General features: G+C 40.7%; 1 protein-coding gene across 4 annotated transcripts in view; it reads right to left on the minus strand.

The window, feature by feature from the left end:
• The window catches only part of DRD3 (dopamine receptor D3), a 71,600-nt gene that overhangs the window by 35,416 nt on the left and 20,888 nt on the right, over positions 1-15,296 (minus strand). For 2 of the 4 annotated variants that reach the window (XM_054680311.2, XM_054680309.2), the window contains exon 3: positions 8,484-8,788. In XM_054680311.2, the coding sequence (XP_054536286.1) occupies positions 8,484-8,753 (270 nt within the window). In that variant the 5' untranslated portion in view covers positions 8,754-8,788. 4 annotated transcript variants of the gene reach the window in all.

Raw genomic sequence — 15,296 nt, forward strand, 5'->3', positions numbered from 1 at the left:
CATCACTTAGCCTTCCCTGGAGCTTACTCATTAAAATGAGTCTCTAATTGGTGGGACTTGTAATGAATTTTTTTTTTCTATTGACATCCTCCATATCAAGCAACGAATAGTAAGGGATCAATAAAGTGCATCTCGGTGCCAAGAATATGCTGGTAATTCTCACACATTTTCTCATCACAACCTGAAGAGGTTAATGTGATTTTTAACTTATAGGTAAAGAAATGGAGACCTGGAAGGGTTGAGTAATTTGCCTAAGGACACATAGCTTGTAAAAGGAGCTAGGATTTTGACCCCTTTATATTACCATTACTCTTCCTGCCTCTCGAAGTTTAGTGGCTTGCCTCTTCAGAGATGTGTACAATTTAACTCTATTCTAATATCACAGGAGGTAGAAGAGTTGGTGTGTGTCCATCCATTACCCCTATAGCCATGGTCTAATGAGTGCCCAAGATATGTCTGATACTTTGCTTGGGCGGGTGTATTGAAACAAACCTGCTTTTGTTCCCAGGATCTCAGAATACAATGTGTGCCTATTACCAGAAGTGATGTGTGAATGGGTATGGGTGAACTGAGGGCCCGGGAGATAAGTACTTAAAAAACAGCTACGAGGCAATGTGATAGGCACCAAAGGTGAGATAGGTACAAAGTGTTGGAAGATTATGAAAGGCAAAATGATTTTTGAAATTAAAACAGATAAAAGTGAAAAAAGGCCTGGTGTGGTGGCTCCCGCCTGTAATCCCAGCACTTTGGGAGGCAGGAGTTCGAGACCAGCCTGGCCAACGTGGTGAAACCCTGTCTCTACTAAAAATACAAAAATTAGCTGGGTGTGGTGGTGGGCGCCTGTTATCCTACCTACTTGGGAAGCTGAGGCACGAGAATTGCTTGAACCCGGGAGGCGGAGGTTACAGTGAGCTGAAATCTCACCACTGCACTCCAGCCTGGGTGATAGAGCGAGACTCAGTCTCAAAAAAAAAAAAAAAAAAAAAAAAAAAAAAAAAAAGAAGTGAAAAAAATCAAATTGACTTGAGGCTTTTTAGAGACATGATTCTTTCTCCTGCATTCTAATGAATAACTCACTTTAGAATTATACAGCAACCAGGTGGTGTTACTCTTACTTGCTAATGAATGTAAGTAACTCCCTGTGGCAATACAGAAGTTGAGTAAGCAGGAAAGTGTCTTCAGGTACTGAACTTGTCTATTGATTTTCAGTAGACACAGCCTAGGGCAGCATTCCCCAAATTTACTGATTATAAGGCAGCATTTCCCAAATCTCCAGACACTCTTGTTAAACAAAATGATTCTTAGGCCTCACTCAGAGTAATAAGTCCCTCAAGTGATTCTTATTGTCTTGGTTTGGGAAACACTGGTCTGGGGTTAAGGGGAGCAAAAAATGATCCTGAGAAATTGTTGTTCCTAAAGCAGGTTTTCTTAAGCATTCTTTATCCTGTGGATTTCGTTAGCTTCATGATCCCCTTCTCAGAAGAATGCTTTTCTTCTTTTTATTTTTCTGTTTTCTTTTTTGAGATGGAGTCTCGCTCTGTCGCCCGGCTGGAGTGCAGTGGCACAATCTCGGCTCACTGCAATCTCCACCTCCCGGCTTCAAGTGATTCTCCTGTCTCAGCCTCCCAAGTAGCTGGATTATAGGCTCATGCCACCAGGCCCAGCTAATTTTTGTATTTTTAGTAGAGACAGGGTTTCACCACATTGGCCAGGCTGGTGTTGAACTCCTGACCTCAGGTGATCCACCCACCTCAGCCTCCCGAAGTGCTGAGATTACAGGTATGAGCCACTGCGCCTGGCCAGAAGAATGTTTTTAAAGCATGAAATAAATACAGTGGTTCATAAAGGATATCAATTTTATTGAAATATAATTATCAAAGTATTTAAAATATATGTGTTTCTTTAATAATTCATTAAATAACAAGATCTAGTGGCAGGTCCAAAATTCCTATAATTTCAAAGTAATGATGAGTATAAGTGATGTTTCAAGATGTCCGCAACAATCATAATGTGGTTTGAAAATGTAAATATCATCAGTGTGCAGGAAGGAGGGTTAAAAAGTGAAACAAAATTTGGGAGGCTGAGGCAGGAGAATCGCTTGAACCCGGAAGGTGGAGGTTGCAGTGAGCTGAGATTGCGCCACTGCACTCCAGCCTGGGCAACAGAGTGAGACTCCACCTCAAAAGAAAAAAAAAAGAAAGTTAAAAAAATTAAGAAAAAAAATCTGTGATTTCTACTGGTGACACTAAAGATTTCTTCTGCTGTGGGTTGATACCTACATTTGGAATTAAAGGAAATTCTAAATTTCATCTCAGGGAAAATAAAGGAGTAGTTTTATTTACATCCAAGTTGATGAACTCCCCAGATTAAGAACTCCAACTCTAAAGGGATGAATTTTTAGTTATTTATTTGGAAATATCTAAGAGGCAAAGATAGAAGTACTTCTCTAATTAGCCTCTTCAGTCCATTTTTGTTTGCCACATTTGGAGTATTTCTTGGTGGGAGGGTTGCTGTGGGGCAAAACAGAATAATAAACAAGGATTTTTCACTTCTCTGCATCTTCATTTCTCCATCTATGAAATAGGGGGTTTGTAGCTTATTGGTTCCCAAATGTCGTAGCAGATGACTAGCTGGTTGCACAAGTCACATAAGGTGGGAGTGGGGCCTGGGGCTTACTCTAGACTTCCAGGGCTGCCCTGGAAATGCTGGTTTGGTAGACCCGAGGTAGACCCAACAGTTTTTTTTTTTTTTTTGAGACAGAGTCTCTGTTGCCCTAGCTGGAGTGCAGTGGCACAATCTCGGCTCACTGCAACCTCTGCCTCCCGGGTTCAAGCGATTCTTCTGCCTTAGCCTCCCAAGTAGCTGGGATTACAGGTACCTGCCACTATGCCTGGCTAATTTTTGTATTTTCAGTAGAGACGGGGTTTTACCGTGTTGGCCAGGCTGGTCTCGAACTCCTGACCTCAGGTGGTCCACCCACCTCGGCCTCCCAAAGTGTGGGGATTACAGCCATGAGCCACCGTACCCGGCCAACAGTTTGTATTTTTAACAAGCAGTCTCTCCTTCCCTTATGCTATAAATTGTGTCCCCCAAAAGGCATGTGTTGGAAACTCAATCCCCAGTGCAACAGTGTTGGGAGATGGGGTCTAACGAGAGGTGATTATCCTTGAGGACTCTGCCCTCATGAGTGGATTAATGTTGTTTTTGTGAGAGTGGGTTCCTTATAAAAGCACAAGTTCGGTCCCCTTTTGCCTCTCTTCTGCCCTCCCACCTTCCACCATGGGATGACAGCATGAAGGCCCTTCCCAGATGGAGGCCTCTTGATCTTAGACTTCCAAGCCTCCAGAACTGTAAGAAATAAATCCGTTCTTTGTAAATTATGCAGCCTCATGTATTCTGTTGTAGCTGCACAAAATGGATTAACACACCCCCTAATGAAAGTTTAGCTCAGAGCTGCTCAAAGTTTAGGTGCATAAGAAGGATGGAGGAGCTCATTTGGATATGAGACTCCAAGACTCATCCTCAGAGAAACCATGTCAGTAGAATATGGCCAGGAATTTCCTGTGGTTGGATCACACTGTGGAAATGATGGCAAAAATAATCTCCAAGCCCTTCCAGCTTTAATATTCTATGACTTTTATCAAAATCCAGAGTTTGGTGACGAGATCGTGAGAATCTCCTGTCTTTGTTTTCCAGTAGGGAGGTCTTAAATTATCATTTGGGGTTTTTTGAGCTGTGGTAAAACTTTCCTTTAAAAAAACCCACTTCTTTATTTTTAATAATCAATATCATTACAAAACTCAAAGATTCTTCCCTTCCCAAAATTTTGCTATTCTTTTCTTTCATCACAATCCGACCTCGATTGCTTTTTCTGTGGTGCGTTTCCTTGCCTGAACTCATCCTATTCTATCTTGCTTGACTACCTTTCTTAATCCTCAAGTTTTTCCTCCTGTCTACACTGGGACCCAAGTAGTCTGAGTTTAGTATTCCAAATGTTCCCCTGGCCGCTTATACTGCCTTTCTATCCTGATAAAAGTGTTTTAAACATCACAAAAGGTGCTTCACTGAGTGGAACAAAATGAGATATTTGTGCTTGGAGAGGAAGCTCTGGAGTGCAGATGGTAAAGCAGGAAATTAAAATCTTGAGAGGAAATCTGAGACAGAACTATTTGGGATGGTACAGAAAAGTTGAGAAAATGCTGCAAACTGAATTAAACAGATAGCCAAGCCAGAAGCCCTCTGAAATATAATCTTCTGTGAGGTCACCTGCTTGGTTTTTGTCCTGAACTTATCTGCCAGGCTTGAGGACAGAGAATACTGAAGCACGTCAGTGACTGGTCCCTGTGGGCCCCCTTATGTATGCCCAAGTGAAGGCTCCTGTGTGTCTTAAAGATGTGAATGATACCAATGAAAGCTGACTGTGGTTCCCACTTACTGACTATCCTCTTCTATCTTTTCAATAAATAGTCCCTAGATTCCACTGTGAATCTATGAGATCGCTGGGCAGTATCCAAAGAAGAAACATATAACCTATGTTAAATCAATTTTTCAAGCTGGAACTTATGTGCCACAAGCCAGTCCAATCAGAGCACATCTTGATACTTCTACTAGAAATTCTAAGAAAAGGATTTTCTCTCTTGCTGTGAATGGTGTGGTGTGGACATGTGAGACCTATAGCTTAGCCTGTTGCCTGCAGGTAAGGTCAGTATATGGAAAAAGGCAGAGCTGAGAGAATTGTAGGGAAATGGAGCTGGTGCCCTGATGGAACTGTGCCTGCAGCCCACCCTACCAGAGGACTTTATAAAGTTCCTGGTATGACAGCCAATGCATTCTGTTTTTTCATTTAAGCCAATTGGAGTTAAGCTGTTTTAAACTTATAATTAAAAGTGTCTTAAGTGAGATATTTATAGATAAAAAGTTTTGGTTATCAAAATACTCTATCAGTTGATGACAGCTGAGTCTAACATCAGCTCAGGGTGGAAAATGTTGTTGTCACCTCCATTTTATGCACTTAAATCCATGTCTTCTGACTCCAAGTTCTGAGTCTTTTTCTCACAGCATGACACTGTTGAAATGACATTCATCCCAGTGAATTCCAATAAAGGCAATGTGATACTTTATTGCCTACATCAGAGCAATTCCCCACCCCTACATCTTTTATAAATAAAACACACGTTTTCATTTTTTCTTTTTTAGCTTCCTTTGCAGCTAAAGGTGGCCTCATGACTAAGTTCTGGCCAATTAAGCTTATGTGAAACCTCTTAGAAACATGCTTTAAGCTACTACAGGGAAAATGCATGCTCTCTCTCTCTCTCTCTCTCTCTCTCTCTCTCTCTCTCATTTCCTGCTGTCTCTACCCATCCTGTTTTTGAATACTGCCATGGTGCTGGGGGCTATGGCAAGATAAAGAACTAAGCCAGCTTGCCAAGGATGGTGAAGAGGAAGGATGGAAAAGTCTGGTCTGTGATGACACCATGGGGCAGCTGAACCAACACAATAATTCTTTTCCTCCAGAATTCTGGTTATTTGAAAAACATTAAATGCAGTTAAACCACAACTAATCAAGGTTTCCAATATTTACAGCCAAAACATTCCTACCTCATAAATACTGGTGTCTGGCAAAATGAGCCAATTTTCCTTCAAAGAAGGTGGATGTGTTCAAATCAAAGCACATGGGGCTATGAATCTGGTGAATCTTTTGGATCCCAAAATGGTGTTCTTCTCATGTACATCTTATCTTCCTGGGGGCCCTCAAGCCTACAGCAGTCTCGGTGGTCAACATTGCACCCTTTTCTTTTCCAAAGGGAGCTCTTAGGTATAATTAAGTAATTAGTACAGTAGCTACTCAAACTGTATTATCATTAGGACAAGTTAGTGAGAATAATACTTTGCTTCTTCTTGAGGAACATGGATTTATGTATTCATAGCCCATATTTTAAGGGCTCAAAGTGCTCTTTTCTTTCATTAAGGTGCCTCATTTGCCTCTAAGGAAAGATAGGAAAACATTTGAGATTAAGAAAAGTATAGACTGATGTAAGATAGAGAGACTTGGTCCTCTGTATTCTTCACTGGCTTTAGGGCCTCTTTTTGGTCTTACCAACTTGCTTCAAGACATTGACTGGGTCTTGAAGCAAATTGGTAAGACCAAAAAGAGGTCCTAAAGCCAGTGAGGAGACGTCTCTGCTCCCCTGAATCTTCCTTGTGTGAATATAGATTTTAAAAATCATGCTCTTATTGCTTCTCAGCCTTTTGGTTAAGATCAAATGTAAAAATTATGATCTTGATCACTGAATACCTACATGAAATAACCTGTTGGACAGAGGGCATAGTATTATGGTTTTTATGGGGAGAAACCAAAAACTTCATCAGAGATGTTCTCATGGAAGAAAACCTATATGTACTACTACAGTGATTTCTTTAAGGCCTTTGGCAAGATTTCCTGTCGTTTTCTATAGTCTCACCTGCCCTTCTATGCTCAGTAGTAGAATAGGAGCACCAGTATATCAGAAGGTATGGCTAGAAGGGGTGCCATGGATTTCTAGTGTGGAAAAGTCACAATGTCTATCTCCTAAACCAGTACATACAGATGTTTTCCAGTATGGTCCAACCAGAGTCCTAGAAATAATCACAAATACATAGCCAACAAATGCCCCTGAGTGGCTTTGTTACAGACACCAAAAGCCTGGTTTTATCTTAGAGGGAATAAAAATGCTCATTAGAGTGAAGGTCCACTGCCTACATTTCTTCCTGCCATTCATCCTTCTGGAGGACTTAAGATTCCTTGGAACACATAGAAATGGACAAAAACATTTTAGGAAGATGATGACAGTGCTATGAGTTATTGACCAATTCATATTGGCTGGTTGCACCTAAAGCGCCTCATTCTTGAACAGAAATATCACATGCTTCGAAATTTTTTCAGGCTCATTATTGTTGGATGTAAAATAACAAATAGCTCATCCCCAAAAGTCCTCTCCCCAAAAAGTCTGAGTGTAACAATAGATAGAGAGGCAGATGGTATTAGCAGGAATAGCCCATATAATGCATACATTACAGAGAAGATTCATTTCATCATTCATATATCAAATGTTATAGCAGTTAGCATGTATTTTGTGCCAGGTAGTATGTTTAGGCTACAGGAGATGAAGAGTAAAGATCTAGTCTCTGACTTCAAGGTTGACTCAGACTAATTGGGTTGACAGAAAAATCAAGATAATTATAAGACCCTTCACCCTCCCAACTAGGATTATCCTAACTGGGAAGAATAAATGCATATTTTTTCCTCAAGTATTCCCTTAGCCTTTAGATCTACACAGCCTAGTTGTTTTTCTTCTTTTCCTTTTATTTCTCTGTTTTCTTTTTTTCTCTCTTTATGTCTCCCCCTTGAGATCATAAGTCTAATTTTAGTTCCCAGCCATTCTTTAACAAAGGTATTAGCACAGGCAGTCTATGTACAAGGTTTTTGCTCTCCTGTGATATGTCATACTTAATTAACTGTCACTTTTACTATCAATATTAACTGAGATATTAATTTGATGAATCTTAATTTCTCTTAATCATAGCATCATTTTGATCCTTCATTGGATACCTCTTTAAAATGACACACAGTGCAGAGGAGAAATATTAATAGTATACTCAGGTTTTTTTAAAAAAACATATCTTAAGTAATTGCATGTTTTCCTGGTAAGAATATCTGTTTCTTGAACAGATATGGTCACCCTGATTTCCTTGTTAGCAAATGGGTATTTTGTCTTGACCACCCCCTGGCTCTGTTTTGCACTCCCAATTGAAAATACTTTCAAATTTAATAAATGTCTCTCCCCAAAAGAATTCACCAGGATCTGCTGCACTATCTCTCTGGCAAAGGCTCTGTACTATTCATGGACACATGGAAAATATACATTTGAGGGTTTTGTCTGTTCCTTTGGTAGCAGAGTCTATGGAGAACTGGTACCCAGGAGGAAAGAGCAAAGAGGGACTGAGCCATCGAAAGAAGTCTGATCTGTTTGCTGGTCATTCTTTCTATCTTCCCCTACATTCACTAATTTTTTTTTCTATAATTCCTTTTTTCCTCCTGGCCTCACATCCCTCCTGCACACCCTCACCCTCATATACATTGAACACTGGTGAAGAGGCCTTCTGGACTGCCTCACCCAGCCCACCATGTCATTGAGACATGTCTGGCGCAGAGAATAAACTCTAGGCCATATTAGGAAGAGTCCCATCACTCAAATCCAGTCACCTGAACACTGGAGACCCATGAACAGAATCATTCTCAGCTCCTTGGTTCTGATGTGGATGAGGAACAGGATGGTGACTGTTTTCCAGAGCTTTAACTCTCTCATTACAGGGAGAATGAGAGCTCTCCTTCCTTCCTCAGTTCCTGACTGTCTGGGGAGTCTTTTGAGCCCCAAAGGCCAGAACTCAGGGAAGACAAGTACTAGCACAGTCATAGAGACAACATGCGCCTGAAGTCTACTCACCTCCAGGTATACCACCCAGGGCATCACCAAGGTGGCCACCAGCAAGTCTGCCACAGCCAGGCTCACTACTAAGTAGTTGGTGGTAGTCTGCAGGGCCCGCTCCTTCAGCACAGCCATGCACACCAGGCCATTGCCGAAGACGATGGCCAGGATGAGCGCGCAGTAGGAGAGGGCATAGTAGGCATGTGGGCGGGCCTGGCTGGCACCTGTGGAGTTCTCCGCCCCACAGGTGTAGTTCAGGTGGCCACTCAGCTGGCTCAGAGGTGCCATAGCCCAGAGGGAGGTGCGTGATGCCAAGGGGCTTCCTGTGAGGAGACAGAAAACAATATTAATAAAATCAGACTCTTTGGGGCTTGGTTGCTTAGTTACATTTTTTAATTTATTGCATCAGCAAATATTTATTGAGCATTTTCTATATAGTAGGCACTGTTGTGAGAGTTGGAGATAGAGCAATGAACAAAACAGATAAAATCTTAATTCCTTCCCTTTGAAGCTCCCATTCTAGAGGAGAACACAGATAATAAACAAGATAAATAAAAGATGTGGTGTGTTCAATAATGATACGTATATTGGAGACAAATCAGAGAGGCAGGTAAGTAACGGGTGAAGATTGTGCGTATGTGAGTGAGTATCTGAGTATAATCAGGAACTCCTCATGGAGAAATCAGCAATTGAGTCGCGACCTGGAGGAGATCAGGAAGCAGACCATGCAGTTATCAGATGTGATAGCAGTCTGAGCAGTGAGAACAGCAGGGGCCAGCAGGAAGGGCTAGCACATAGAAGTCATAGGAGGGAGTCTGGTGAGGCTGGAGCCAAGTGAGGCAGGAGTAGAATAGGAGGGTGTGAGGTAGAGAGATTGTGCAGGGCTATTGAAAGTACCATGCTTAGACTCTGAGTGAGACGGGAAGCTGTTGCAGGATTACAATCCCAGCTCTGCTGCTTCCTAACTCTGGGACCTTATGCATATTACTTTACCTCTCTGAGCTCCAGATTCTTCCCATGTAAAACGTGGGAATAATGAAACCCATCTATCTTAGTCCATTTTGGGTTGCTATAACAGAACACCTGAGTCTGGGTAATTTATAAAGAGCAGAAATTTATTGTCTCACAGTTCTGAAGGCTAGGGGAAGACATAAGGCCTGTGACTTAGGGAGTAACCCTGAAACCCAAGCAAAAGTGACTCTTGCCCCAAGCTCTAGAGGAGGTGCTATAGAGGAGTCCACTCTGGTCTTCTGCTGTGGTCTCGGTGTTTGTGTCTCCCTAAATTCATATGTAGAAATCCGAATTCCCAATATGATGGTATTAGGAGGTGGGTGTCTTTGAGAGGTGATTAGGTTATGAGGACAGAGCCGTCATGAATAAGATTAGTGCTTTTATAAAAGAGACCCAGAGAGCTAGCTAATCTCTTTCACCATGGGAAGACATAGTGAAAAGACAGCCATCTATGAACCAGAAAGCAGGCCCTCACCAGACACTGAATCTTCTGGTGCCTTGATCTTGGACTTCCCAGCCTTCAGAACTGTCAAAAATAGATATCTGTTGTTTATAAACTACTCAGTTTATGGTATTTTGTGATAGCAGCCCAAAAGGACTAAGGCACCCTCTACTGGTTATGCCTCTAGCCTCTACAGGATGATGTTGTAACCTCCCACAGTGCCAAGGAGAAGGTCCACTAAGTTTACAATCCTGTCTAGACCACACTCAGGGAATTCGCTACCCAACTGCTCAGAGCCTGTTTCCAAGACATCACGGGTCTCATTCTAAATCTGTCACTCTGATGGGAGACTGTGCCATAAATGTGTAGGGTTCCTGGGGCCAAGTGGTGGCTTTCAGTTAGAGCTCAGACAAATAGATTCTATGTAGCCTGAGGTTGGGAGAGAAGAGGCCAGGGTCCCTGAGGCAGATTAGGGGTGGGGGCCCAGCTTCTCCTGTATGGTCACATTTTGTATGGAATTTTGAAGGGTCCAGGAATCTTAAATTCAAACTTGGCCTTCCATGTTGTTACGAAGGTGTATTTGTCAAGGTGGGAGGATGAAACATTTTACTCAATGGCTTGTTGGTTACAACTTTAAAATATTTAAGCATGGTACATATAGACCTTTATGGGAACTCTCTCTTCAGGCCTTGGCAAAAGTAGAGGCTGACTTGGTGGCCAGAATTTGCCCTCAAGCCAGGTATCTGTAGCTCTCCCTTGATTAGGAGACCGGCCTAATCATGGCTGTCATTTTGTACCTCACTTTGAAATGTTTCAGCCTGAAATATGAAAGAGTTAAAATGAACAAATAATTGGGAAAGGGTGACAAACTTGGAATGAATTTAGAGAATTGTTTAAAAAAATTGTCCTTTATCTTGGCACACTGTTTGCACTCAATGTATTTTAAAACATAATAATAATTCTTGATAATAATTATAATTTTCTCATTATTCAGAGGAGGGCAGCCGCTACCCTGGAGATAGCACCGCTGCTGCCAAGAGCTTTTGGAAAAATACAATGCTTTCTGATTGTTCAAGGATATTTCCACTTTTAAGGCAGGCTGAGGCCCAAATGTCTTCCCTTTCACAACTGGGCCACTTTGGAACACAGTGGCCAGAATCCCTCTTTTCTGGGGTCTGCAACTGGTGAATAATGTCTTAGCCTCCTCTCACCTGCCATGTAAGAGGGAGGCATAAAACCTTAGGATACTTGTTACCCTTTTGCTGGACTTTTTACTCTGCCAAGAGGTTTGACAGCTACCTAAAAATAGTATAGCTGAATGCCAGTGGCTAATTATACGAAGGGAAACCCTCAACTCTGAAAATCAATTCTGAGCCTGATGTTGGAATCACAGTTGCATGGATTTCTGATTTCATATTTATTTTTTCCACATCTGATCTTAGATCCTTTATAGCAGCAGGTGGGTTAAACCGTGATTGTTCAGGTAGTTTCTGATGAGTTGTGGATGTGGGAGATGAAAGCAAAGATGAGTGAGATGCTAGATTACTCTCTATCCCTCAGCTAATTGTTTCAACTTCCTCCCTGCTTAGATTTTTTTTTTTTTTTTTTCAAACCAGAGTTGCTTATATAACACAGAACTGAACTGGGCTTTCTTCTTTCTTTTCCCCTCTGTTAGATATGCTAACAGATAGGAAACGGGTCTCAGGTAGGAAGAAGCAAAGAGCCTAGAGAATTCATTAACTCAATCACTCTCTAAGTAATTTACAATGATAGGCTGGTTTCCTCATCAGCAAAATGGAGATAATCATATCCACTCCATAAGGTTATTATGAAGACTAAATGAGATTATATACATGAAGTTTGGCACTACTGACAATTTGGGCTGAATAATTCTTTGTTGAGGAGGTTGTCCTGTGCATTGTGGGGGATTTAACAGCATCCTTTACATATACCCACTAGATGCCAGTAGCATACCCCTCCCCACAAGTTGGGACAATAAAAAATGCTACTAGACATTGCCACATATCCTGGAGCGGGGGTGCAAATTGCTCTCCCCATGAAGAATCATCACTCTAGCATAATGTCTGGCACATAGCACTAGAAATATAGTTGCTTTTATTGTTAAGAGGAAAGTGGGAATAGGTGAAGAGTTAAGTAAGCTGCAATTGTAAAGTATCTAGTGAACTTGGAAATGATGACATTCATGGTGGCATTCATGCTTAAACATTCATGGTGGCATTCATGCTTAAACATTCATGAAGACATTCTTAATGTCATCATGTCAACATTCATGATGACATGCTTAAACACTCATGATGACATTCATGATGGCATTCATGCTTACAAAATCTAAGCAGGGAGGAAGTTGAAACAATTAGCTGAGAGATAGAGAGTAATCTAGCATCTCACTCATCTTTGCTTTCATCTCCCACATCCACAACTCATCAGAAACTACCTGAACAATCACGGTTTAACCCACCTGCTGCTATAAAGGATCTAAGATCAGATGTGGAAAAAATAAATATGAAATCAGAAATCCATGCAACTGTGATTCCAATATCAGGCTCAGAATTGATTTTCAGAGTTGAGGGTTTCCCTTCATATGATTAGCCACTGGCATTCAGCTATACTATTTTTAGGTAGCTGTCAAACCTCTTGGCAGAGGAAAAAGTCCAGCAAACAGTGTTAGGAGTTAAAAGTGGATAGGAGGTAAAAGAATAGAGAAGGCAGAGAAATAGAAGATTACTCTTGGTGTCAGTCTTTTAAGATTCATTACATATAACACTACTTACACATTTTAATGAGCTTTTAAATGCCTTACAAAGTATTGATTTATCTTGGTCTTTGTAGTTTGTTCTGGCATCTCTTAGAGTGAGTGCATAACCTATTTAAAAAGGCAGGGGAACAGAGAGTTGTCAGGTCCCCATCAGTTATGACATTTGTCCTGCTTTGCTGATGTTCAATCCCTCAGTGCTGAATAACAGTCTTCCTGAAACATTCGTGGGGTTCCTCCTTAGCACCTCATTAAGACTTACAGAGTTTTAATTATTTGTTCTCTTTCTGTAAGAAAACAAATGAAGATGAAGACAACTACATCTGGGCTACTACTGTGTGGCAAGTATGAGTACTTTACATGCATTTTAATACTTATAGCAGCATGGAAGTTGATGTTAGTCATTCCCAGCCCTGCTTGGGGGCTCGTTCCTGTAATCCCAGCACTTTGGGAGGCTGAGATGGAAGGATCACTTGAGGCCAGGAGTTTGAGATCAGCCTGGGCAACATAGTGAGACTCCATCTTTGCAAAAATAAAAGAAAAGAAAAATTAGCTGCGTGTGATGCCATGTGCCTGTATTCCCAGCTACTCGAAAGACTGAGGCAGGAAGATTGCTTGAGTCCAGGAGTTAGAGGCTGCAGTGAACTATAATTGTGCCACTGCACTCCAGCCTGGGTGACAGAGCAAGATCCTGTCTCAAAGAAAAAAAAAAAACCCCACAAAACTGTCATTCCCGAGTTGAGATGGATTTTACTCAACCCAGAACAAAACGCTTCAGTAACAGGGTTCCATGACCACATCTTCACTCATTTCACAGATCTCTGGCTGTTGCTACATCTAATCTTTTACTCAGACGACTCCTGACCACCAGTCGCCAGAGCTTTTCTGGTCTGGGCTATAATTCGGACTTGCTATATTGCCTGATAAAATTAATAATTATAGCTAAAATTTATAAGCATTATCATCATTCAACCTCACAACAACCTGATGAAGAAGGTAAGCACTATTATCCTATCAAGTTTTCTAGATAAAAAAGGTGAGTCACAGAGAGGTTAAATATCTTGCTGAGATCACAAACCAGTAAATGATGGAGTTGATTGAACCCAAGATTTGTCTGATTCCAGAGCTCATGTTCTTAACTATGCCACTTAACTATACCACTTTTTGGGGTGAGGCAGACAAATGTGAAATGGGTACTAATTTTACAATCTCACTTGTTCAGAGTATCTGAACATGTCACATCATCTGACTAGGCTTGGTGAAGTAATGCAGGTGCACACTGCTCATAGAGCCAGTGGGAGTTACATTGTTATTATTATTAGAGATAGTCTTTAGCATTTCTATGCTACTTTCTTCTTGCAAATTGCTGCCTATTTTCCTGAAAAAGATTCACAAATGGATTGCAATACATAGCATATTTATGTATTTGGGCACATTTACATTGTTGGTAAATGTACAGAGAAAAACTATTGCTGGTTACTGAGTAGCTAAGATAACAGTTTTTTCCCCTCATTAAACCTGACTAGTAAAGCAGAGCATACTCACTTTCCTTCACAACCTCTAGAGACTGAGCATCCTACCATTCTAATCAGAGATAAAATGGGGAACTCAGCAAATAAATCAATCAATAAGCAAATATTAATTGATGACAAACTTCAATGCATTAGAAATTGAATCTGATATTGAGTAGAAACTGTTCGGTATTTGCTTTAATGTATATTCCATAACAAACAGCCTTCTGTATGGATGCTTTAATATTAGGCACCCATTTGGATACTGTCAGTATTTTCCTTGCTCAATACCCTTGCTCACTGCTAGCCATACAGACCCTTGAAAATATTCAACTACAAATAAATGAGTGCCGAGTAAGAATCTTTCTCACATTGTCTCTACTTCTCCTTGACTATAAGAGATCCTAATGCCATGTCAAGCAGTGGTTCTTCACTCTTATCTAAGGACAGATATTTTACAGACCTTTTAGTATCAGTAAGCAAAAGGCTTCACCTATAAAGTGAAATAGTCATGCACAATGAGTTTAGAATCCAAGTTTCACTTTGCTATTGCTGCATTATTATTCATGCATGTATTTTGATGGTATTCAATTAAACTAAATGCATGAACTGGAACAAATATCTAATTGCAATGACTTCTGTTGCCCCAGTAAGCTACAGCAAGTAATGGAAGTCTCACAATTAAATAACAACAATACCCTAAAAATCATATACCATCATCAAAGGAAACATACACAATCATCATCTCAAGTACTACATATCTCTGCTGGGAATAATTGGATTCTGACTTAGAAACAGCCTGACTTTAAATAGACCATTGAAAATAGAGCCTCTCCAAACCTTCAGCTCTGAATTGCCAGGGTGCTGAATTGAGGAGTTTAAAATAACAGACCCTTACAATTAAGTGAAATCCTTAAGAGGAATACAATCAACTTCCATACAAATCCTAGAAATAATAACAGCTTTTTGTTTTCTATCTTTTAATTCTTCCTTGATATAGCTTCTAGAGCCCACAAGGATACAATTTTGGGGGAAAAAATAAAAGAAAAAGGAATATAAAAGGTTTCTGCTGTCCAACCACTTAGAAGAAAAAG

Source organism: Pan troglodytes, chromosome 2 (assembly GCF_028858775.2).
Source record: "Pan troglodytes isolate AG18354 chromosome 2, NHGRI_mPanTro3-v2.0_pri, whole genome shotgun sequence".
NCBI lineage: Eukaryota > Metazoa > Chordata > Mammalia > Primates > Hominidae > Pan > Pan troglodytes.